A 26,347-nucleotide genomic window follows, 5' to 3' on the forward strand; every position below is an offset into this window, starting at 1 on the left:
ACCTTTCCTGTATGAATCACTGAGATTCATCCAAAGAGCATTTTATTATTCATGACTCAAATCAAATGGTTTCTATTCTAAAACCTAGTAGAAAAAATTATATTGTGCTGGAAGAATGGCAACCAGAAAGCTTCTCCAGGTGTCTCCATAACAGATGGGTGATAACTATAATGCAGTTTAAACTCGGTTGAAACAGAAATCCCAGTAAGACAGCTTTCGGGGGTTTGAATTTGTGTTGCGTTGATCAGAATGTATATGCTAAATGACCAGAGGCCCCTGAACAGTCCCAAGCTACTATCCCCTTTTGTCAGCTGGGAGACTTTCCTCCTTCCCTTGGCAAAGTCTTCAGTGGGTTTCCAGAGTTCTCCAAAGCAGCTGCTTCTCTCCTCAGTTGAGGCTGTGTTGTTTGATGCTGAGGCCACAGGGGCTGCACGGAAATGAGACGGGCTGGGAAGAGGGCAGCCAGGCTGAGGCCCACGCCCAGAGTTTCTCCAGGAAAAGGGAGGACCAGGCCTTCCCCATCAGGAACAAACTGATGGGGACTAACTCTCAGATAAGGAAATGCAAACGGAGGGAAATTAGAAATAGGTTAGTGCTGGAACAGCACACGGATCTTTGACTCAATCACCTCAGTCTGTCTTTTCCAGCGTAGGGTCATTCACTCAGCATTTTGCTATTCAGGATGCTTGATATTTCACTGGAATCTGAAAGTCCACATATTCTGTTAGCACCCACTTCTGATCCCAGGCCCCAAGGCAGAAATGTTTTTTCACTAACCAGAACTAGCCTCAAAACACAATGTATGCCCTGACTGCCTGGCTTGATTGCGTGCAGAAATAGTGGCCTGCCTTTTGTTTGGGACACAGGCCATCCAGCAGCTGACACCAGTGTCCCTGACCTCTGCACTATGGGTGCTGAACCCAGGGATCTCACACACATTCCCATTAATCCAGCCTGGAGAAGGTAGGGATGCTGACACGAGGAGAAGAGAGGAATGTTCATCTACCTGTTGTAGAAATGTCTCAGTTCCCACTGTGATGGTGGAGAGAATCCCTGCAGGTCCTGAAATTCTCACAGTCACCAGTGGTCTTCTCTTCTGCCTGCTTCAGGAAAGCACAACCAAATCCCTTAGGTTGATGAAAAGGAAAGTTTGCTTTATTTTGGATGCTGGCAACTGGGGAGGAGGGTGGACTCCTGTCCAAAGGCCAACTCCCACTGACAATTAGGGGGCAAGAAATTTTACAGACAGAGGGAGGGGGCCCCATGTAGAAAAAGCACAGTCAGCCCTGACAATCATCTTGAAATTGGTCATTGGTGGTCTGATCAGCATCATCTTGATTGTTTTAAGTACAGTCAGTCTTCAGTTCCAGGGTCAGTTTGTTCCCTGAGGCTAGATCTCAGAATCATGGAGCCTTATCTTGGCTACAGTCCGGTCATCACATAGCTAACGCCTCAACCTGGTGGGGTTCAGTATCTACAAGGCAGCTCACAGGACATGGCTGAGAATATTATATACATCCCTTGGGGAGGAACTGAAGTTCCTTGACTTTGCTTAATGACTATTAATATTTGGTCTCCTTTGACTGTTTTCCTTTGTTTCTGCTGTTCTCACTTCTCTGATTAAACTCACTTTGTGGCTAAAGTTTTTCCATAGACAAAGCCAGGCTGAAGGACATGGGGCAAGGACCACGAGGCCCCGTTTCACACCCCTCACGAGGCCAGGAGCAAGGACGGAGCAGAACAGAAGGCTCCTCAGGCCTCTGCGCTCCAGGGCAGCTGGCTTCCTGTCGGCCTGAGTGAGTCACGTGACCGCCTGAGGTCAAAGGGCTGGGAAGGGCCTCAGCCCTTGAGGAAGGAACTGCAGAGTCAGAGCAGAGGGCACAGAAGCAGCAAGAGGTGAAGGACTGTGACGGGAGCAGGACATACTTCCGGTTTGCTAGAAATTATAATGATCGACAGAGCAGTCTCCATGTGCGTTATTTCATCCTTGTCTAATAAAAACCAGAGTAAAGTCCTAATGACTGATGTGGCTCTTTCACAACACATGGGTGCATACTCCCCATCACAGGAGCCCGAGGGTGCCCTTGGGACAGAAGAGAGAGCGTAATGGGGAAAAAGACTAGCGTAAATCGACTCAGCTGGAGTGCCAGACCGATGGCTGTCATGAATTTCTGGTAGACTTTCCTGCCCCCAGGACCCTGCGGGGACTTTGGGGAATGAGGCATACTCTCCTGCCTGCTGTACCCAGCACACTTTGTAACTTAGGGAGCCCAAGGGTTTCAGAACTGAGGGACAGAGGATTATCTGTGGGTGAATGGAAAAGAATTAATTAGAGGAGGGGGAGAGGCTCCTGACTGCATCCGAGACTTCTCCACATACTACCCTTCACCATCCCTACAGAACCTCAGGAGGAAGGTGAGCCATCCTGTGCAAAGTGTCAGGCTTTGTAACGGGTCGCTGGCAGAGCCAGGTCTTGGCTCCAGACTTCCTGGCTTTAAATCCAGCACTCTCCTCCATCCCTGGTCGATTTACAATCAGAACCTGCTCTGTGGGCCAGACCCTGGAGCAGGCTCACACAGCCAGGACTCCTGGTCTGTCACTACCCAGATCTTTAAGAAAAAGAGTTTCCCAAAACAAGTGAACTTCCTTCCAAAGTACAGTAAATTATCAAACTCTCGGTTATCTCAGGAAGCATATCTTTGTACAGGTAATCTATTATTTACCTTCTTGTTTAGTTAATATCCAGTTCTTAGTCATCAGTTTTAGAAACTTCCTAATCCCTTTGATTCACAGGGGGAAGCAATGTAGCTTAAGATACCGGCTTGCACTGTGTCCCAGGTCACGCGTCCTGTGCTGCCCAGGGTGAAGGCGCCAAGCCATTGCCTTTCTTCCACCTGCCCCTTCGCTACTTGGCACAGCCATGGACAAAATAGTTAGGTTACCTAATATAGATCTTTAGGTTCCTTAACCTTCATCTGCCCCCTCAGAACAAGTTCATGTAACATGCAAACTGTCAGTCGATTATGTGAAATCATATTTATTGAAAATTAACATCTGCACAAAGCCTGTCTATCTTTATAGAGAGAATTATAAGCATGTGACCACAATTTGACACCGATGTTTTCTTCTTCTCAGGTTAAAATGTCACTATTTGAAGTATTAAGCTCAAGATGAAGCACACTAGGTTCTTGTTAAGAAAGAACAGTTGGGTCACTTTATCATCTCAACTGGCTTCCAGTCATAGTCCTGAGGAGTGGTGTGTTCGCTTCGCTGCCTGCTGGGCAGCTGGGGATAATGTCCCCGCTCTGGACGTCCTGAGAGCCTCCAGCACATGGGGGCCGGTCTCCCCAGCCTCGCCCCTGCTGGGGAGCAAGGAGGAGCTCGGTCCCCGGAGCTTTCCCGGTCACAGGACCTGGAGCTTTCTGCTCCGGGCCCAGTGACTCAGCTGCCTCTTTTGCACCAGGAAGTTTCTGCTCCCTTTGTTCCTTCTTTCCTGATGAACTCAAAGCTACCTTGAGTGACTATAAGAAAGAGGTTGGAAAACTAGTGACCACAGAGGGTGGAAAAAAAGGTGACCATAGCGATTCAGACTGGTGACTGTACAGTGAGAGAAAACTTAAGAGGAAGTTTTAACAGGAATGTGTTCTCCTTATTATTGAAGCAGGTTTCTGGAAACAGGATATCGATCCTTTTTTGTGTGTGTGTGATTTTCTACGAAAATCAGCAGGAGGAAATAGGCTTAAATTAAAGCAGAGATATTTTAGTAGCCTAAGAGAAAGAATGCTCATCTTTTCATAACTGACATGGTTACAATGATGTCTTGCTCTGCAGCAAGGAGAGGAGAGGACATGTAGAAAACATAGCTACTGATGGATAACAAGAAAGTGAAAAATGTATTATCTTTTCAGATCTTTCAGTATTAAGCAGGTTTTTATACTGATGATTTTGTTCTTTCTGAACAAAGCCTGGGCCAGCGTTCTGCACAACACTGATGCTTTGTGACACACGCTGCAAGCACACATCTTGCTTTCCAGTAAGTTCAAGAAGTTACACGACGACCAAAATCGAAAGGCTTTCTTTAGTGTGGATGTTTAAAGTGCTATTGTGAAATCTTAGTCACAAAAAGGATAAATTAAGAGGTAATTTCCCAAACTTTCCTCATGACAAAACCTGTTTCCCTAGGCATTTTTATAAATGTCTTCTTCAACAATTCTGTAGTCCACTTGGGAAAACAATTTTCTTCCTGGAGTTGGGGGCTAAAGTAAAAAGTCTCTTTTAAAATATGACTTTAATTTACAGTCCCCCAAGTTAGAATACTCTAATTTATTTAAGAACCCACTGTTTGTCACTTTCCTAACCAGAAACATTTGGTGAACCTGTCTCCCAACATTTCAAACCTCACCACTGCCTGGCCTCAAGGCCCTCCTCAGGCTTGCCACATTTAACCATCACTGCTCCCCACAGCCTGCCCAGGGCCCCCTTCTCCTGGGTCAGGTTCACTATGTAGGAAACACTGACCTCTGCAACTAGCAAAGCAGGCATCAGACAAAGTTCAGAGCAAGTCAAATGGAAGTTAGTAGGAAAAAAATTGCATATAGTGACTGCAATTTGAGAAAATGCCTTAGTAAAATTCAAGAACTCTGTGTAATTATTAGTGAACCCCCTGGACGGGAGCAAGTTGCAGCAGAGACACACAGGGCAATGGCCACGACACACACAGGAGGGTTTTCTGTGTCTGGAAGGAACAAACCGGTGTAATGTCTCCAGCTGCCCTGAAAGAGCAGAGCAGAGCATGGGGAAGACAATTACTGTCTGACAGCGGCGCCTACATGTGTACTCCGGCATGTAAACCTTGTAACCAGGCGGCGTGTATCCTTCTCACTGCAGAGTGCTTTCAGCTATTCTCAACAAAGCCTATAATCGTCCTCGTAAATTCCCAAGCTAAAGAGTTAGTCTTGGGGTGTATATAACACCTGGACTGCATGTGACTCTGACTTCTATAGTAAAAATGTCTCATCCAAAATGAATAGAGTGAGGTCAGCACTTCTTTGTTACAGAATTGTCTCAACTAGGCTTTCTTCTGTCTGCTTATGCATCGTATCCTGCTCCCATCGCCACTGGCTCACAGAATGCTGGCTGGAACGTCAGGAGTCTGATCTTCTGGATAATCTAATATAGCTGTGAAGTTGATGAACACCTTACATTTGCATTTTCAAAATACTGAAACAGTTTATAGTTCCCTTGTGTCCCTTTCGAGGATCTCAAACATCCTGGGCATCTGGCTGCAGTGGATGAACCAGCAGCAGGCCCCTCCCACGACGTCACACGGCCCACTTCGCAGCCACCAGCCCGCAGATACTCCTTTCCCTGCCTTGCTGTTTGTATTGTTTCTTCCTGCTTTTCCCCAGCTCTCTGCCTCCTTCCTCAGATTTTATCCACAGAAGAGGTAAAGTTTATTTAACTTTATTTGTGTAACTTTAAGGCCTGTGTAGGAAAATAGTTGATTGTTGACAGGGTTTTGACATTCTTGACAAGCCTTTACAAGAGGAATGAGTCACATAGAGCTTAGCGAATATCAGCCTGCCAGTGTCTGATCAAAGAGCAGAATTTGGATTTTTGTTTTATACTAAGTAACTGTTTCAAGGGAGCCTTTCTGTGAATTTTTGTTGAGGAAATTCATTATCCTGAAAATGAGAAAACTAATATAAGCAATGTCACTCTTGAGACCTACGCTTTATTCACAGGTCAAAATAGTATAAGTGAACAGAACTGATGTATCACCTAGGTCAAACTCCTCATCTTCCAAATGGTGAACTGAGCCGAGTAAAAGTTAGCTAGCCCACATAGAGACACACACTTGGTTTGAACTGGCGGTGTGACTAGAGTGACCATCCAAACTAAGGTATTTTTAAAGTAAAGGAGCAATATTAACAAGTATGTCAGAATAGTATGTATAAACTGGAACTGTTCCAGGCAAACAAAGATCCATGGTCCCCCTAACTACAATCAGATCTTCTGCATCTTACACTCAGCCCACGTTAACACTGATTAGTACAAAGAGTAAGAAGCACTTTGGTGCAATGGTTTTACTGAAAATAAAAGCAGGCTTTGATGGAGAAAATAATCGATATTTTGTTTCACAAACTCATTTTGAAAAAATTATTTTAAAGTTTATGCAATGAATTATAATAAATACTGACTCTATCTTCATTAGCATTACTCTAAAATAATTTTGCATTATTAAAACTAGAATGCAACAAAGCACCTAATAAAATGACTTAATAATGTCATTTTTCAAATTCCTTAGCTTGAATAAAAGAAGGCAAAGAACCCATTCATCAAATATTTATATTTAGTAACTTTGAAAATTATAATTTAGCTTTCATATTAGATTCAGGGATTGGCCATTATCTGTATGTGGAAACATATGTCAAGGGTTGTAAACAAAAATACTGCAATTAAACTTCTGATTATAGAATGAAGTTAAAGCATGAAAATATGTTATAAAAATCTGAGTGATGCATTTTAATAAGCATTTAAAGAAGTCACTGAAAAGCAGAGATGACAATAATTGACCAACAAAATACATATATGAATCAATTGACAAACTTTTTTAAGGTTTTTTTTTTCTTAATGTGGACCATTTTTAAAGCTTTTATTGAATTTGTTACATATTGCTTCTGTTTTATGTTTTGGGTTTTTCACCAAGAGGCATGTGGCATCTTAGCTCCCTTACCAGGAATTGAATCCACACCCTCTGCATTGGAAGGCAGAGTGCTAACCACTGGACTGTCAGGGAAGTCCCAGCTGGCAAACTCCTATTGGTTACCTACTTGCAGACACTATGCTAGTTAGGGATTCAACTATGGAAAAATGAAGGTTCTGGTCTTGAGGAACCTACGTAATGTGACTAGGAAACACCGCATAAAGTTTAAAAAACAGTACTTCTTTATCGACTACGCCAAAGCCTTTGACTGTGTGGATCACCACAAACTGTGGGAAATTCTTAAAGGAATGGGAATACCAGACCACCTGACCTGCCTCCTGAATGTATGCAGGTCAAGAAGCAACAGTTAGAACTGGACATGGAAAAACAGACTGGTTCCAAATTGGGAAAGGAGAATATTGAGGCTGTATATTGTCACCCTGCTTATTTAACTTGTATGCAGAGTTCATCATGAGAAACACTGGTCTGGAGGAAGCACAAGCTGGAATCAAGATTGCTGGGAGAAAAGTCAATAACCTCAGATATGCAGATGACACCACCCTTATGGCAGAAAGTGAAGAAGAACTAAAGAGCCTCTTGATGAAAGTGAAAGAGAAGAGTGAAGAAGTTGGCTTAAAACTCAACATTCAGAAAACGAAGATCATGGCATCTGGTCCCATCACTTCATGGCAAATAGTTGGGGAAACATGGAAACAGTGACAGACTTTATTTTCTTGGGCTCCAAAAATGACTGCAATTGGTGACTACAGCCATGAAATTAAAAGGCACTTGCTCCTTGGAAGAAAAGCTATGACCAACCTAGACAGCATATTAAAAAGCAGAGACATTACAAAGGTCCATCTAGTCAAGGCTATGGTTTTTCCAGTGGTCATGTGTGGATGTGAGAGTTGGACCATAAAGAAAGCTGAGAGCTGAAGAATTGATGCTTTTGAACTGTGGTGTTGGAGAGAAGACTCTTGAGAGTCCCTTGGATTGCAAGGAGATCAAACCAGTCCATCCTAAAGGAAATCAGTCCTGAACATTCATTGGAAGGACTGATGCTGAAGCGCAAGATCCAATACTTTGGCCACCTTATGTGAAAAACTGACTCATTTGAAAAGACCCTGATGCCGAGAAAGATTGAAGGCAGGAGGAGAAGGGAACAACAGAGGATGAGGTGGTTGGATGGCATCACCAACTCAATGGACATGAGTTTGTGTAAACTCCAAGAGTTGGTGATGGATAGAGAGACCTGGCGTGCTGCAGTCCATGGGGTTGCAAAGAGTTGGACACAACTGGGTGAACTAAACTGAACTGACAGCACCAGGCAGAGTCTGAACTCCTATCAAGTTTCCTTTGAGTAGGGCTGCCCAAGTATCAACTTGCAGGCTTTAGGCTAAACCAGGCAGTGGTTTGGAATCAGTGTATTCCGGCCCTATAAGTTTATGCATCTAGGTGCCATGGGCAGTACTGTTTGTTTTGTTTTCATTTCTGTTACATTTAGAATGGGAAAAATAAGCCTTAAAAATAATAAGTGAAAGGCACTCAGTCGTACCCAACTCTTTGCGACCCCATGGACTATACGATCCATGGAATTCTCCAGGCCAGAATACTGAATACTGGAGTGGGTAGCCTTTCCCTTCTCCAGGGGATCTTCCCAACCCAGGGGTCAAACCCAGGTCTCCGGCATTGCAGGCAGATTCTTTACCATAATAAAGAAATATGCAAATAGCTTCAGTTTCGCCTATTGGGTAGATATTAAACTGTCTCCCCCAAATAGGTGTCATCTTTTCATTATAATCTTTGTGAAATATTTAAAGAAGCACCATGTCAAAACTTCCCTAAGTTGCTCAGCTTGCATTGATGGCTTTTGGACTATGGGAAGGTATTTTGTGTAATTTTTATTTGACATTCTCTTAGAATGAAAATAGTTGTGTTTCAATATAATTTTATGCACTCAGCTGGGGGTATTTAATTTTAAAGCTGTAGTCTGGCCATAAGTAAACAGCAGAGAGAGCTCATTTTTATAGCATCACTCATGCTTTGGTTTCCAGTGTCTGTTCATTATTTCTCCTAAGGATCATTCAACGAGGCACCCGACGTGTCCCATGGTGGAGAAAGTTTACCTTGGTTTGGGGGCAGTTTTACTGTAACAGTTACACTCCAGTGTATTTCTTTAGACACTTGAACTCCACATATCACCACAAATATCAAATTCAATTAAAAATGGAAAAATTTAGTAAATAATGCATGGACATCTTATACTCAAGGTTTATTTCTCTCAAATAATAGAGAAAGAAAGAAAGAAGAAAAGACAAGAATACTTCCTGGTTATTTGATAAGTTTTCTTGTTAAAGAATTTTCTAAGATCCAGAGTTACTGTAACCAAATTGAGACAGTAAGATCAGATAGCATCTATGATTTTGTTTGTGGGTTTGTTGTAAAAAATTAGTCAGGTTTCAATAGCTGGATTTCATCTAAGTTTTGAGGTTTTCATACTGGCTTTTTTGCTTAATTGACTTGATTATTGTGTTTAGAAAACAATCTGATTCAATCTTATAATGCAAAATGTGGTTAATATCATTTTCGTTAAAAGTGTTAATTTATAGTGTATCAGGTATTTCTCATCTTCAAGAGAAACCAGAACCCAGTCTCTTTTTTATTTTCAAATATTTTCCTTTAAACTCCTTCTGTGGAGTCTGTTAGCACTATGCTCAGCAGGAAAGAGGGTGGAATGTGCCCTGGTGCTGGGGAGAGGTTGTGTGATGGGCTGTTTTCTTCTGCTGGATCTTGCACTGCATTCCACTGTTTTCTCTCTGGAGTTAATGGTCTCCTTCCAGGTTTGGCTCTTGTCATGCTCACCTCCACATGTAATTCAGCCAGCCAACCAGCCACCTACTCTTTACACACACCTTCGGAGCTGGTTTTCTGTCTCATGTCTACACCATGTTCCCCTCTCACCAATCAAAGCAGCATCTTTCTTTTCAGGTTATTTTTTCACTCTTCCCATCACCAGATGTCCCCATTTGAAAATGGCATTCAACTGTTTTAGGTTGAAGCCTTTGTTTCCATTCCCTGGAAAGTTTCATCCCCAATCCCCTCATGCTGAAATTCTATTTGTAACATCCAACTTGACTACCAGTATGTCAAATTTACAATAATAGTTACAATCCAACACATCTTTAAACACTCACACTGCCCCATCATCAATATCAACTGCAACTGAGGAAAAAAAACCAGTAGATGATACATCAGCCCTTAATACTGAAGGCTTATCCGAGAGCAAGAGAGAGAGAAAGTGAGACTTACACATTTTAGTGATTGTCTTAAGTATTTTTTTCCTAAAAACCAATATTGTAGCTCTAGTTGAAGCTCCTGTCCCATTCTGCCCCTCCTTAGGGGAAACTTCTATGCATGCAAACTAGCATATTGTTTTCTATTCTTTTAAGGTAATTTAGACATAAAAATGTACATATTATTCTATAATTTACTTTCTACTCAAATAAGAGATTCATTTTAAAAAATCAATGCAATTCTTAATTTTAAACATGTATTTGAATGCAAGATAAATTTTGTAAGTCTACGGTTTATAAGCAAAATTCTCTGTCTTAAGAGGAGTGTTAGAATGTTTATGATAACAAATCTTGCTAACAAATGTCCATTTAGCTCCTAATATTTGCAGGAAAAAATTCCAGCTCTTTTTGCTCCCTTGGTTTGGATCTTCTGCCCACTTATTTACACAGGATCCCACCTAGGCTCCCGGAGGCTGTGTGGCAAGTGGGTTTTGGGTTGTCATCCTCCCGCCTTGCCCCCTCTGGCCTCTGGTCATCCATCCGTGCCACTCTTTGCTGAGTCCTTCCTCACCCCTAGGGGTCCAGGTGAAGCTCCGAGACCCTGCTCAGTGATGCGTGTCCCCCGCCAAGATATGGTCTCTAGTGAGGACACACAGACCAAGAAATGGTCTCCTGGGCTCCTCTGCTTTCAGAGCCCAAGCCTGTCATGACTTTGTCTCATCCTTGCCCCACCAGCCAGTTTCCAAAGCTCAGCTGGAAGGAGAAGGGCAGGACCAAGACACCCACCATTATTAACCCCTAATTTCCTCTCTGATGCATCTTCCAATCCAGGTCCAGGAGATTTTGATTGAGTCTGGAGGTAGAAAGGAATCAGGAAAGTGTGACTCTTACAACATCGTGTGCTGACCTGAATCAACTTTATTGTCTTCGAACTGAGCTCATTCCACTTCCTCTCTATCAACCCTTTTATCCGGGGCTGAGCTGCTGATCCCCAAATGCCAGGAAATATCTTCTATATCTATCCTTCTTTTGTTATCCACTGTCTTCTGAAGCACAGAGCAGGGAATGACCTAGATGTACCTAACTATGAAAAGAAAGTACATATATTATGGATAATCAACCACAACCACTATTTCAGTCCATAAGCAGCTGAAGCTGTGCCAATTTCATGTGTGTCAATAACAAACAGAACTGTCATATTAATAGTGGTGTGACTTTGGCTGAATGGTATAAGCTACTGTGCTAGTAATAACACTAGAACTATGATTAAACAGTATGATTTCAAGCAATATGTCTATGAGGGGAATGTCTCACTACAGCAGAAAGGTAATGCTTTTCATGTTCTCTTATGTTCAGGATAGAATAAGCTAACAATTTTTAAAGTCAATTCAGTTCAGTCGCTCAGGAGAGCCCAACTCTTTGCGACCCCATGGACTGCAGTATGCCAGGCTTCCCTGTCCATCACCAAAGCTTACTCAAACTCATGGCCATCGAGTCAATGATGCCATCCAACCATCTCACCCTGTCATCCCCTTCCTTCCACCATCAATCTTTCCCAGCACCAGGGTCTTTTCCAATGAGTCAGTTCTTTGCATTGGATAGCCAAAGTATTGGAGCTTCAGCTTCAACATCAGTCCTTCCAATGAATAGTCAGGACTGATTTCCTTTTGGATTGACTGGATGGATCTCCTGGCAGTCCAAGGGACTCTCAAGAGTCTTCAAAAGTATCAATTCTTCAAGCACCACAGTTCAAAAGCGTCAATTCTTTGGCGCTCAGCTTTCTTTATGGTCCGACTCTCACATCCATACATGACTACTGGAAAAACCATAGCTTTAACTAGACAGACCTTTGTTGCCAAAGTAATGGCTCTGCTTTTTAATATGCTGGCTAGGTTGGTCACAGTTTTTCTTCCAAGGAGCAGGCATCATTTAATTTCATGGCTACAGTTACCATCTGCAGTGACTTTGGAGCCCAAGAAAATAAAGTCCGACACTGTTTCCATTGTTTCCCCATCTATTTGCCATGAAGTGATGGGACCAGATGCCACGATCTTTGTTTTTTGAATGTTGAGTTTTAAGTCAGTTTTTTTCACTCTCCTCTTTCACTTTCATCAGGAGGTTCTTTAGTTCTTCTTCACTTTCTACCATAAGTGTGGTATCATTGGCATATCTGAGGTTATTGACATTTCTCCCAGCAATCTTGATTCCAGCTTGTGCTTCATCCAGCCCAGAGTTTCTCGTGATGTACTCTGCATATAAGTTAAACAAGCAGAGTGACAATATACAGCCTTGATGTACTCCTTTCCCAATTTGGAACCAGTCTGTTTTTCCATGTCCAGATCTAACTGTTGCTTCTTGACCTGCATACAGATTTCTCAGGAGGCAGGTCAGGGGGTCTGGTAGTCCCATCTCTTTAAGAATTTCCCACAGTTTGTTGTGACCCACACAGTTGAAGTAGATGTTTTTCTAGAACTCCCTTGCTTTGTCAATGATCCAAAGGATGTTGGCAATTTGATCTCTGGTTCCGTCTTTTTGAAATCCAGATTGAACATCTGGAAGTTCATGGTTCATGTACTGTTGATGCCTGGCTTGGAGAATTTTGAGCATTACTTTGCCAGGATGTGAGATGGGTGCAACTGTGCATAGTTTGAGCAATTTTTGGCATTGCCTTTCTTTGAGATTGGAATGAAAACTGACATTTCCCAGTCCTGGGGCCACTGCTGAGTTTTCCAAATTTGCTGGCATATTGAGTGCAGCACTTTCACAGAATCATCTTTTAGAATTTAAAATAGCTCAACTGGAATTCCATCACCTCCACTAGCTTTGTTCATAGTGATGCTTCCTAAGGCCCACTTGACTTCAGATTCCAGGATGTCTGGCTCTAGGTGAGTGATCACACCATCTTTGTTATCTGGGTCATAAAAATCTATTTTGTATAGTTCTTCTGTGTATTCTTGCCACCTCTTAATATCTTCTGCTTCTGTTAGGTCCATACCATATCTGTCCTTTATTGTGCCCATCTTTGCATGAAATATTCCCTTGGTATGTCTAATTGTCTTGAAGAGATCTCTAGTCTTTCCCATTCTATTGTTTTCCTTTATTTCTTTGCACCGATCACTGAGGAAGACTTTCTTATCTTGCCGTGCTATTCTTTGGAACTCTGCATTCAGATGGGTATGTCTTTCCTTTTCTTCTTTGCCTTTCACTTCTCTTCTTTTCTCAGTTATTTGTAAGCCCTCATCAGACAATCATTTTGCCTTTTTGCAGTTCTTTTTCTTGGGGATGGTCTTGATCACTGCCTCCTGTACAATGTCACAAACCTCCATCCACAGTTCTTCAGGCACTCTGCCTATCAGATCTAATCCCTTGAATTTAGGTGTTGGTAAGTCAGGGAGTCCCTGTAATTAAACACAACAGAGAGCAAAATGCCATAATAATTTTTTTCCTGGTTGTGCATATATTGAAGTTAAACAGGCTTAACTAGAAGAGGATGAATGGGCACAGGAACACACACATACATTTGGAACACTTTGATCATCAAGGCAGAAAAACTAACAGTAAATCAACTTGTGAAAAAACGTATAAATTGAAGTATGGCTTATGCTTACTTTTTTCAGCATGGTGTGTTGCTGTGTCTTTGCAGCTGGAATGGTGTTCTGCATACAGTAAGTGCCAGTAAATGTGTTCTACATAAATAAACACTTTCTACAACATGCTCAGAACCTGAAGGACTGGAATAACTGATACACAGATTTCTTTATTCATTGGTTTACATTACTGTTTTAGTTTTTAATTATTAAACATATTTTGAGATAAAAAGATAGAATCACATGCAGATATAAGAAAAACTACAGAGATATGCTGTGTGTCTCTTACCCAGTTTATCCCAGTTGTGATATTTGCAAAACTATAATAAAATTTCAAAACCAGGATGCTGACAGTCATACAGTGAAGGTACAGAACATTTCTATCACCACAGTGATATCTCATGTTGTCATTTTGTAGTTAGACCCACTTCTCTCCTACTTCTTCCCTTAGCCTTGGCACCACTAATTTGTTCATTTCTACAGTTTTGTCATTTTGAGAATGCTACACAAATAAAACCATACATATGTAAACTTTCAGGATGGGCTTTTTTTCAACACAACTCACTATAGATTCACCCAAGTTGGTGGATCAGTTTATTCCTTTCTATTTCTGAGTAATAGTCCATGGTATGATTGTATCACAGTTTTTGCTTTTTTCCACTTTTTTATTATGGTAAAATATTTCTTGTTACTTGTATAACATGGCATTTAATGTCTTAACCATTTCAAGTGTTCAGCTCAGTGATGTTAAATGTATTCACATTGTCATGCAACCATCACCACCATCCATCTCCATAACTCTTTCTATCTTATAAGACTGAAACTCGACCCATTAAACAATCACTCCCCAGAATCCCCTCCCCTAGCCCAGGCAACCACCATTAAAATTTCTGTCTTCACAATTTTTTGACTACCCTAAGTAACTCCATAAGTGGAGGCACACTGTATTTGTCTTTGTGTAACTGGCCTATTTCACTCGGGATAATGTCTTCAAGGTTATTCATGTTGCAGTCCATTGCAAGAATTTCTTCCTTTTTCAGGCTGAATGATATTCTGTTGGATGTATACACATTTTGCAGATCCATTTATCTACTGAAGGAGTCTTGGATTGCTTCAATATTTTAGCTATGGTGAACAACCATAGCTATGAACTTGGTATACAAATATCTCTTCCAGATCTTGCTTTCGTTTCTTTTGGATATGTAACCAGAAGTGTAAGTGTTGGGACACACAGTAACTCTAGTTGTAAGTTTTTGGTTTTGGGGCTCCTAGATGTTTTAGATGAATTTTAGGATAGGTTTTTTTCCCTATTTCTGCAAAAATATCATTAGGAGTTACATAGGGATTAGATTTAATTTATAGATCATTTGGGGTTGTATTGGGTTTTTAACAAGATTAAGTCTTCCAAACTATTAACATGGGGTGTAGCTCAATTTATGTCTTCCTTAATTTCTTTCAGTGGTGTTTCGTAGTTTTCATCATATAAGTCTTTTACCTCTTGGCTTAATTCCTAAATATTTTACTTATTATTTGCATACCATAGTAAATGGAATTGTTTTGTAATTTTCTTTTCAGATTGACCAGTTAGTATATATAAGTGCAGTTGATTTTTGTGTGTTAACCTGCATCCTCCTACTTTCCAGAATGTTTTTCTAACAGTTTTTTTTTTTTTTTTCTGGAATCTTCAGCATTTGCTACATGTAAGATCACATCATCTGCAAACAGAGGAAATTTTACTTTTTCCTTTCTAATTTGTATGGCTTTTGTGTCTTTTTCTTGCCATATTACTCTGGCTAGAACTTTCAAAACTACATTGAATAGAAGTGGTGAAAGCAGGCACCCTTGCCCTCTTTCTAACCTTAGAGAAAAAGCTTTCAGGTTCTTACTGTTGAGTTTAATGTTCACTCTAGCCTTTTCACATATGACTTTTATTACATTGAAGTAATTTCCTTCTATTCTTAGTTTGTTGAGTGTTTTTATTTTGAAAGTACATTGAATTTTGTCAAGTGCTTTTTTTCAATCGATTGTAATGACCTTATATGTTTTTCTTTCTCTTCATTCTGTTGATATTATATTGTTTTTATACATTGAACCACCCTTGCATTCCAGAAATAAATCCCACTTGTAGATAATCCTTTCAATATGCTGCTGAATTATGCTTGTTAGTATTTTGTTAAGCAATTTTGCATTGATGTTCATAAGGGATATTAATATGTAGATTTCTTATTTTATCTTTGCCTGATTTTGGTATGAGGGTAATGCAGACCTTATAGAATGAGTTAGGAAGTGTTCCCTCCTCTTCACTTTTTGGTGAAAAGTTAAGAAGAATTGGTTATTAGTTCTCCTTTAAAAGAAGAACTATTGTCAGTCAATAATCAGGTACAAGGTTTTTCTTTGATGGGAGGCATCTGATATCTCATTCAATCTCCTACTAGCTATAGGTCTATGTGGATTTTCTATTTCTTCATGATTTAGTCTTTGTAGGTTTCATGATATTTAGCTATTTACTCAAGACTGCCACTATATTTGTCCTGTTTTTAAAATTTCACATATATCCCGATCATTTTGCACTCCATAAAATATCCTGTGGAAGCATGACTGTAAATGGTTGCATGGTGCTCCATCCCATGGGTATGTCATCCATTGTCTAACTTTCTTCCTTTTGTTGAATGCAGGTTGATTTCAACTGCTTGTCTGCAGTGAATATATTCATATCGTGAACACATCTTTTCTTAGCTCCATAGGAAATATTCTCTGGAGGAGAGTTTCTGGATCATTAGGTCTGTAAGCATTATTCCTGCTCTGATCATGTCTTTGGAGATGATGCCAGGGATAAATGAGTCTCAAAGTCTAAGCTACCAGCAGAACAGTGAGAAAAATTTATGGAGAAAATTTTCTCATCTGTATCTTAATATCTATGTCTTAAATACAACTTTATAGTAGTTTTATTTAATACTCATATGTGAACTCGCTAACCTTATTTAAAATGTGATAATCCACTAATCATAACCACCATAATTAAAACATTCATTTATTGAAAGTTGGTCTGTGCTGTAAAGCAATTGTCTTCCAAATAAAAAAAATTTTTTAAAGAAAATTTGATCTGTACCAGACATAGTGCTAAGTCCTTTATATGCATAATCTCATTGATAAATGTCCTAGCAGGTGGAAGTAATGAGGTCTAGTTTACAGAGGAGCAACCTGACCCTAATAAGAGACACTGAGAAGTTCAACCTGACAGCCTCTCCAGAAGCCAGGGCAGGGACCGCATTTAGTGCTCACTAAAAAGCAGTCAATGTTCTAAGCTATACAAATGAAGATTTTTACAAACGACTCAGCAAAGGCCCTGAGAGATTTGTTTTCTGTCCAATGGAACATAGCTAATAAATGGTGGACCCAGGCTCAGACAAATTCCAGATACGCTATGCTTAGGAGTTTTCTCTCTCTGAACTGCTGCAACTGCCCCAGTGTAAACACAGAAAGGAGGCATTTGGGGCTAAGCAATTAAAAATATGTTTTTTCTCTGACTGACAATAGACAAGGTGGCCTGAGTAAAAGCTGGGCTTTGGGTTCCCACCAGGTCCTCCCACCACCAGTATGCTATCTGTCCATCCCTGCCTGGACCTAGCAGAGGCTCCATCTCTCTCTCTCTGCCAGTTTCAGGACCACACTCATCTTTTCACGTCAGAGTGGCATTTTCTGGTGACACTAAGTGGGTAGCCTGGTTCTCAGGAGACCTGGTTTCTTGTGTTTCTATCGCTGACTATAGGATATGACCGCAGGGAAACTCAAGATCTGAAGACCCATTTGGCACCTGCTAGGATTCTGGGTGGCGGTGGTTGCCAAACCTGTTTGAAATCATTGAGCTTCTACCCCTGCTCACTCACCACCAGTAGGTTTGGTGCCCATTGGCATTTCTGTTAAAAAAAAAACAACAACCAAACATCAGACCCAGACCTAAGGCAACTTCTTGTCTGCGGCCAGGTGTTGCTGTGTTGCCCCGCACCAGGCACACTCAACCAAAACTTTGAAAGGTCAGCGTATCACGGAGTTGGCTTTCACAGGAGATAACGTGGACGTATCACTCGTCTGGCAGATATTATTAGTCCTTTGTCCAACTTTTGAAAGAATGGAATTTTGGAAATATTTTCCCTTAGACTTTTTCAGCATTCCTAGACTGATTCACTCCCCTGGTGAAGCCGTGGTTTCCGTGTTACACTGATTACGGTAAAAACAGCAGTCTTCTGGGAATGTGTTCAGGCTTTTCCTGAATCCCTGAGCCTTGCCTCCGCAGTCGCTGCTCTCCCGCGAGTCCCGGCATCAGACGGTCCAGTCTGGCCGGGTCACCGGCAGGCCGTCTGGCTGAGCCTGGACCCAGTCCCGGTTCCTGGTTCCCTTCTGCCTGACACACAGACTGACCTGTCCCGCGGCGCGTCATAGCCTTTCCTTCCCTACAGTTTAAGAGGGGTGCCCTGCAAGAGCACTCCAGGAAATTAAAGTCACTTTTCAAACATCCCGAGGTCACTTTAAGAATTCCAAGGGCAGCAGACACCTGCCGAGTGGGGGGATGGCGCCGGAGCCGCTCTGCCCTCCCCGCTCCGGAAGTGCCGGCGTCGGAGGTGACCGCGCCCCGCGGACTGGAAGGGGCGGTGGGCCCCCGGGGCCGCGCCGACTCAGCCCCTCCCCGCCCCTCTACCCTACAGGCCCGCGGGGCTCGGCGCTGCCCCCGGAGCAGGTCCGCGCGAAGCCCGGCGGGACCCGCAACGGGCGGGCGGGCCCGGCGCGAGGCGAGGGCGGGCCGGGAGGGGCGGGGCCGGCGGGCGGTTCGCCAGTCCGAGCGGACTCTGCCCCCGCCCCGGGCGCCGCTGCCCACACGGAACAGACTTCGGAGCTGGTCCGCCGACGATCGCACGCAGTCCGAGAGCGTCTCCGCAGTGCGCCGGTCCTGGAGGATGCGCGCCCTGGACGCGCCTGCGAGCCCGCGGCTCTTGGCCTCGGACTCCGGGTCCCCCGCGGCCCCGGACGTGGCTGGGCCGGCTCGCCGGAGCGCGGTGGAGAGGCTGGCGGCCGACCGCGCCAAGTACGTGCGCGGCCCGCCCGGGGCCGGACCAGGCCCGGCTGGCGGGGGCAGCAGCCCCGAGGCGACCGGAGGGCAGGCGCGCGTCCCCGGGCCCGGGGTGCGCAAGGCTATAGCGCGGAAGCCGCTAAGGCCGGACTCGCTGGTCATCTACCGTCAGAAGTGCGAGTTCGCCCGAGCGTCAGGAGCCGACAGCCCCAGGGCAAGCCTGGTGAAGAAGCTCTTCCAGGGGCCGAGCAAGGACAAGACGCCCGAGCCTCCTGGCGCCGCCCGGGTGGGAGCGGAGTTGGGGGTCAGGGCCCAGGGGCCCGCCCGGGCCGAGCCTGGCCCCTCCGCGCCTCCCGCGCCCTTGCGGTCCGTCGGGACGACCCCCAGGGTCTCGGCTGCGCCCGGCGGCGCGGAGCTGCTGGGGGTGAGGCGCCTGGGGCTACAGCGCTCTCAGTCCGACCTCAGCTCGCGCTACTCCGCGTCCTTGGCCGAATCGGACACTTTCTTCCAGTACTGCGGCCTGGAGCCCGACGTGGTGGAGGCGCTCGGGCGGGAGAACTTCTCGGCCGGGTCGGACCGCGGCGCCCTCAAGGTCCGCAGCGTGAGCGTGGCCACCTCCGACAGCGGCTTCTCCCGGCGCAGCGGGGAAGACGAGGGGCTGCAGGAGGAGGAGCTGACGGAGCAGGTGCCCAGCACCACCTCGGTGGTCGAGAGGAACGCGCGCATCATCAAGTGGCTATACACCTGTAAGAAGGCCAAGGAGACGCCCGGCCAGGGGCTGCAGGGCCCGGCGTGACAGCCCGCCCCAGGAGACCCGGGCCGAGGTGTGCGTCCGGGGCCGGGAGGGGTGTCTGTGAGGTCCTGGGGAGGGGCCGAGCTGGGGGACCCTGCCTTCTAGAGTAACTCGAGGCCGAGAGATAGAGCCGCAGGGCCGCCTGCGTCAGCGGACTGCCAGACCCGGCCTGTGCCGGTTCTCTTGAGCGTGCGGCTTCTGGCTGCCAGCAAAGTTAACTCTGTACACGAAGTGCATCCTAGTTGGCTTATTACTGTGAAAAGAGGAGAAATTGGCATTCTAAACGCTCCGTCAGAAAGTGCTTTTACACCTCTGCTGTTTCCCTGCGCTGAAATAGCCTGAGGGCCCTGCGTGGGTCCAAGCTTTGATGCCCGCTGACCGGCCCGCGTGGGCCCTGGGGGGACTGCGATCTCCCCTCCCCAGAAGGGAAGGCTGTGCCCTTCCTGGAGGCCCTCAGCGAACCGAGAGGGAGGAGGGCTCTCCACAGGATCTTCTTAGCCCCTTGACACTCATTTAGCTGTACAAGATTTTTGCCTAAATTTTGTTCAGATTGTTTCGAGACCTTTCTAAGGAGATGCGTTGGGGCAGAAAGAGCTTCCGTTTTTTGAATTGAGGGAGGGACTAGATCATAACTAATGTCTTAGAGTTCTCCTTGGCAGTGATTGTGTATTTTATTTGCCTCTGATGATAGCAGGGGAGGTGCATTTCTTCCCGTTGGAGTCAGTATCTCAAGGCTGATCTCAGGAAGTTCTTTTTCCTCAAGGAACTAAGTAATGTTTATTTTCATTGTCACCTCTGTGGAGAGGGTATTTCTGGGGTAGTCAAGGGAGAAGGGAAGATACCTTTTCAGGGTTCTCTTTGAGAACCAAGATTTTAAGCACTACAGCGTCTTGATTTCTCTGACCCTGCACTGACAACTTGCTGTAAGTGTTTGTAAAGTTAATGTGATGGAAGTATTTTGTCTGTCCTTGAGATAAACTAATTTAAGACATGGTATCAGTCTTCAGCATGGTGGGGGAGTCTACCCTAAGACGTGTTTGCACACAGCTCACCTGTGTTTGAGACCTGAAAAGTGCCTAACCTCCCCAAGTGTCCATGGTCTTAATACAGATGTGACAATTCACAAAGAGAGAAGGGTTCAGTGTTTCTTTTGAATTCCGAAGGGTCATGACTTACAGACTCCCTTGTAGTTTATTGAGGATTATTGCATTTCCCCTAACCTGAGTCCCCATGGAATGTATAAAGGCAATCAGAATTTAAACTAAAAGCAGTACATTAACTGGTGCTTTTCACCAGCTGTCTTGGGTCCTGAGGTGAGTGACTGCTGGCCAGGGTTAGGGATGGCCGTGAACACCTTGATACGGCAGAGGGCAGCTGTAGAGTCTGGCTTGTCCCAGAGGGTCATGGTGTAGCAGATGGAGCCCTCAGGGGGGAACTGGGAGCCTGTCTTCTGTTAGCAATCACTCCCCCACTTTTAGCTTAGGCTCCCATTATCCATAAAATGAATGTGGATAGCAGAGGGTTTCCAACCTCTATACTTTGTAATTCCATATAGTCCAAAATGTGTTTGTCTGTGTTCCATGACTGTAACCCAGAAAAGTAAAACAACAACAACAACAACAACAAACTGTTGTCTGTTATGACATGACTTTTATGGCAAAGGGAAGTAGTCGAGGCCAGAGGAAAGGGACACGGGTTAGGGGACTGCCCAGGATGACTCTGCTGGAGAGCAGCGGGGCACTCACTCACCAGCTCCCTCCCTCTTCAAGTGGAGGACTGTGTCACCTGTCTTCTGAGCTGTTTCATGGTCTTGTACAGAGGAGGGAGATGGTTGTTACACAGAACCTACCCAGTTTGCTGTGTGTCATTGGCAAGCACCAGCTCTGTAAAGATTTTCTGTACAAATTACTCTCATAGACCCCAAACAGCTCAAGTTCTTTGAACTTCAACCCAAGAGACCTAAGGGCTTGCTGCTTGGAGAATTGTGAGGAAGAAATGCATGTCCTTTCTCCAACTTATGGCAGGCCTCCTGTTTTAATGAATTGAAGGACAGGAAGGTGATTAAACACCAGTAGACAGAAGAGTGATTTTCATGAATTTTACACTGGGAAATAGAATACCAAAATTATCAGTCATGGATCCCAGTGGAATGTCCTCATTCTCCAAATGAGGACAATGTCTGTCCTGACCACAGTCCCCTCAATTCACCACCTTCAGACATGAAATCCCCTCTGGAAAAGAGTCAGGACAGACGCCAGACCCTTCACCTTCGTTGGTGCCGGGGTCTTCTGGCAGCCTGAACAAAACCACAGGATTTCATCATAGGATTGCTTGCCTGAGAATAGTTCCCTAACTTCTGGAAGCTGTGGAAAAAAACCTACAGCTGCAATTTTTCTCTAGTTTATTGTGACATTTATTGTGACATCTGTGGAATCCATACAGATGTGTTTTAGGATTTCATGAAAATTTGAGATGAACGAAGATGTCTTCTCTAGGTGAAAAAGAAAATACATTTTATGTGAAGGTTTTTGTCCCCTTGGTAGATAGAGGTACTATAAAGTAAAATAAAAATATTCCACCCAGAATTAAATAAGAAGTTCATAAATTTATTACCCCATGGATTAAAAATATTTGCTTTTCAAAAGTGAGACCATCAGAACTAGAGGATGACTTATAGAAGCTGCATGTGATTCCACTGGGCTCCATGACTGATACTTACACATGGGTAATTTTGGTATTCTGTTTCTCAATGTAAAATTCATGAAAACCATTCTGTCTACTTGTGTTTAATCATCTTCCCGACCTTCAATTCATTAAAATGGGAGGCCTTGCCAAAATTTAGGTTTCTGGTTTTCTATCTTTTGCACAGAATATATGTTACTGATTTTAATATTGTTATAAAAGAATGGCAACTTGTCCTTTGAAATTTTTAGTGATAAATGTTCAATTTTAAAGCAAAAATATCAGACATTCCCCAGCTCTTTTCGCATTTCTCTTTGATAATGTGGGGTAACTGGAAGCTGGGAGGTAGAACTGTCTCAACATCTGCACAGATGCCATGGAGCATAGAGCAGACAAACTGGGACACTCCTGTTTTTCCACTTCTGTCTTTTCCAACTAGCTTGGAAGCTCGTGCTCACCAACTAGGAGTGCATTTTAGGTGAACGCAGTGACTGTAGCTGTAGTAAGGCTACCTCCATCTTCAGGCCAGCCCCTGAGTCTCAGAGAGAACTGTGTTTGAAAGGGCAGAATCTGTTTGCCATTTAAATTTTATTCGTACTGCTTGCTTTGTGTTCTATTTTGTTGTCCAGCTCTGTGCTAGTGAGCACTGGCCTTACCGATCAACATTCAAAGAAATTTTTCTTTACTGCCTCAGAAAAAGGCCTACAGGGAAATGGATACAGAGCAACCAGATGATAGCTATGTTTGCTACTGATTTCTTCTCACATTTTTAAATGTGCAAAGGAGATGTTTGAAATACAGAAAGTATCATAAAACCAAAGACTGCAGGGACCAAACTTTGTAATTCAGTGCTTGGCTTTATAACTTTTGACTAGACTGGTGTTGATTGACAGCTTTTTCCTTACTCCTCAGGAAGCAAACCTTCTGGACGATGGGGACTCCTTGCAGTATGTCTGGATGACTGGGACTCGAGGCCCATCTTCACTGCCAGGTTTTATCTAGAGTACCCAAGTATCCATATAATTGCTCTTTTCCCAGGAATAAAACACACCATTAAAGAAGCTTGTCATTTCAGAAGGTTTGAAATGCTGTGGAGAAGGTGGGAACACAGAACTTGGAAATTAGCTGAGTTTTAACTGTTATGACACAGCTGAAGCTCTGGAAAATATTTTCTTGTGTTAGGTGGATCTATTTTTGCTTCTAGAGGGCAGCAGAAGAAGGAAAAGCTGCTTGGAAATATTTTCAAGGGCATCTTTTTGAGTGACTTGCTGACAAATAGGTACCACCATCATACATTTTAATGATAATTAATTTTGAAAAGAAAATAGGCAAAGAGCATGAAATTCAAACACAAATGCCATGGTATTTACTGCTTTCAATCATACTGGACAGATTGGCACTATTTAAATCAAAGTTCTGTGATCGTAAGATGATGTATTCTACACAAATACTGTGGTTAACAAAGAGCAAACACATGGTCACACTTGTACATTCACACACAGACCTCCCTTTCTAAGTATCGCTGCACCATAAAGTACAGTGAATTCCCAGCTGTGCAATTGATCATCTTATGAAGTGAATCAGAAAGCACTTTTAAAACCACTTGAGAGCTGCAGGATCACTATGAATGCCACTCCTGTTGGGCTGTAGACATGCAGTGGTAACATAAAAAGATAAAGAGTTGAAATACTGCTAGAAAGCCTTTTTGTGTACCTGGGCAGTTTCTTGAGAGTTGGCAGAAGAATACTGAAGCTTCCTTCCTTCAAATCTGTATCAGTGGTCCTCTTCTGCCGCACTGTGTCGAATATGCCTCCATGGTTCTCTTGTCCCCAACTTCCGAAAAGGATAAAAAAGACCTCTATTTAGGCAGAACATGGACTCATGACATGTGAAAAGCCCTACATTTTGGTCTAATTCACACCCTCATCTGTCATGCAATCATTCCAAATTTGGCAGCAGTTCACTCTGTCTGAATAGGATGTTTGAAACAAGGGCAGTCCCTTGGATGGCTGGGAGACTGTCGAATCGGAGCGTTGTTGGGAAGGAGTTACTGTGACCCTAAATCTGTCCCAGCTTGTGACACTCAGAGTAAATACATTTCAAGTTCAGAACCTTCTGAGAGAGATTTTGTATCTGTGAAAACAATCCAAAGATCATCTGTCATCCAGTCAAAGCTCTCAGTGTTTTATCAAAATATATCTAAGAACATAATTATTAGAACAGGGAGGGAAGAGAAATAGGTTTCTCAAAAGTAAAATGTTTTATAAACCAATTTTGATATATTCATGTATTTGTTTAATACTGTATTCTATTTCTGTAACTTGCTGTGAGAATAGGTCCTAGAGTTAAATATTTATTTTTACAGAAGTATTGGTCTTCAAATAGTTTTCCTACATTTCATATGGTTTTGGTTTTTATCAGTATAATTTTAAGTCATTCTGTCCTTGGTTATCTTTTTGTATGTTGTTTAATTGAAGTTTCTGTTTGACTGTCAGCGGCATGTTTGGCACTCTGTACTGTGCTCAGTACTGTAGGGACTTGTTTGTCAATAAGTCACGGTTGTACATTTGGAGAGGGTACTTCTTCAATGTAGACTCTATAAACACAAAGATTCTCTGCTCTAAGAAAATTTCCCCCCCTTTTTTCTTATGCTGCTGTTTTGGTATTCACTATTCACTGGATTATACTTAATTTAAAAGATAATGTCAAAGATGAGAATTTTCTTTAAAGGATCTTTTTGTATTTGGAGTTTCCCTATTTGCAGATTCTATTAATTTTTTATGTGAATGCTTTAAGTGAAATTGTTATGTGCCTTTCTACTGTCAGAATAGGATAAAGTGTATTCTAGGTCAGATTTATCTGAGATCAAAATGATGTGAACTCTGCCATTCATGTGGGCTTCCCTGGTGGCTCAGCAGTAAAGAATTTGCCTGCAGTGCAGGAGATGCAGGAGACGTGGGTTCGATCCCTGGGTCCTGGAGATCCCCTGGAGGAAGGCATGGCAACCCACTCCAGTACTCTTGCCTAGAGAATCCCATGAACAGAGAAGCCTGTCAGACTGCAGGCCATAGGGTCGCACAGAGTCGGACATGCCTGAAGTGACTAGGCAGCAGAAGCAGCTACCAGCCACCCGTGTAATAGATGAAAAGCAGAAAAACAAATCGGTTGCTGTTTAAAAGCGCTGAGATCTTCCAGAAGCATTTGCATATCAGTGACAGTGACTCTAGGAAGTAAATGTCAGGAGGGTGTGCGAGGCAGGAACAGGGTGTCCCCAGACCCCGCAGGATCAGGTTAACACTCCCTCTTGTCTGTCTGGATTCAGGCCTCAGCTCAGGGCCTGAGTGTGTGACTGGAGGCAGGAAATCCTTTCCTAACTCTGAATTGCTGAGTGACTCTGAGAAAATCAGAATTTGTAGCTCAGTCTGAATAAAAAAGTTTATGACTGCTTTTCACAGGGATGAACAATAGTTATTGCTGTAAAATAGTTTCATTTGTTCAGGAAAGAATAGCATATTAGGTAACATGATTAAGTAAAATGGAAAGGAAAAGTTATTGAAAAATTATTGATAAAACCTGGGAAACAGCTTGACAGTATCTAGTTCTTTAATATATGGATACAGATCACCAGTGCTTCAGACTTAAAGGTAGTTATGTTACTGAAAGGTAGTTATATAACTGAAGTTTCCTCATTATGCATATAGTTTTTAAACTGCTGGTCACTGACACTGGAATAAAAAGAAGGCTTTATCAAGCATTGCCCTTTTCAGTGGGTTAAAGGGCAGTACTACAGTTATTGTTGGTGACGCCATGAAATATCAGGCCCAGACAGTTGTTATGGCTGTCTAAATAGAGTTCTTTTTTCACACACTACTTGCAACATGAGTGCAATATTGTATATTCTGAATCAAAGAGATAAATTATTTTTTGTTATTTTTAATATAGCTTTGTGAATTTGTACAATATGAAAAAATTGAAGCAAGGGTATGGTTATTGTAACTACTCATATCTTTTACTTTCTTCTTTCCTCCTAAATATTGGAGCAGATTATCAGTCACAATGAAGAGTGCATTCTAAAGCCTGGACTAGCAGAATCATGTGCCTGGAGATGGGATGCAATAAATCAGTTTGAGCATTGGTTTTCTTTGTCTCATCAGTCTTTTGCTTATTTTTTTCCCTTATGGCTTATTAATATTATCGTTGTAAAATGAGTTCAAAGGTAAA

General features: G+C 43.1%; 1 protein-coding gene across 1 annotated transcript; it reads left to right on the forward strand.

Moving 5' to 3' along the window:
- Positions 1 to 18,410: 18,410 nt before the first annotated feature.
- Positions 18,411 to 26,266, forward strand: FAM110C (family with sequence similarity 110 member C). Its single transcript, XM_065947018.1, has 2 exons — positions 18,411 to 19,475; positions 23,039 to 26,266. Exon 1 carries the CDS (start codon positions 18,539 to 18,541, stop codon positions 19,445 to 19,447), a length of 909 nt encoding a protein of 302 aa, XP_065803090.1. The 5' UTR covers positions 18,411 to 18,538; the 3' UTR covers positions 19,448 to 19,475; positions 23,039 to 26,266.
- The last annotated feature ends 81 nt before the right edge of the window (positions 26,267 to 26,347 follow it).

Source organism: Muntiacus reevesi, chromosome 10 (assembly GCF_963930625.1).
Source record: "Muntiacus reevesi chromosome 10, mMunRee1.1, whole genome shotgun sequence".
Classification (NCBI taxonomy): Eukaryota; Metazoa; Chordata; class Mammalia; order Artiodactyla; family Cervidae; genus Muntiacus; species Muntiacus reevesi.

Coding starts and splice junctions, on each gene's coding strand:
- FAM110C (XM_065947018.1), top strand. CDS start 18,539: ATGCGCGCCCTGGACGCGCCTGCGAGCCCGCGGCTCTTGGCCTCGGAC.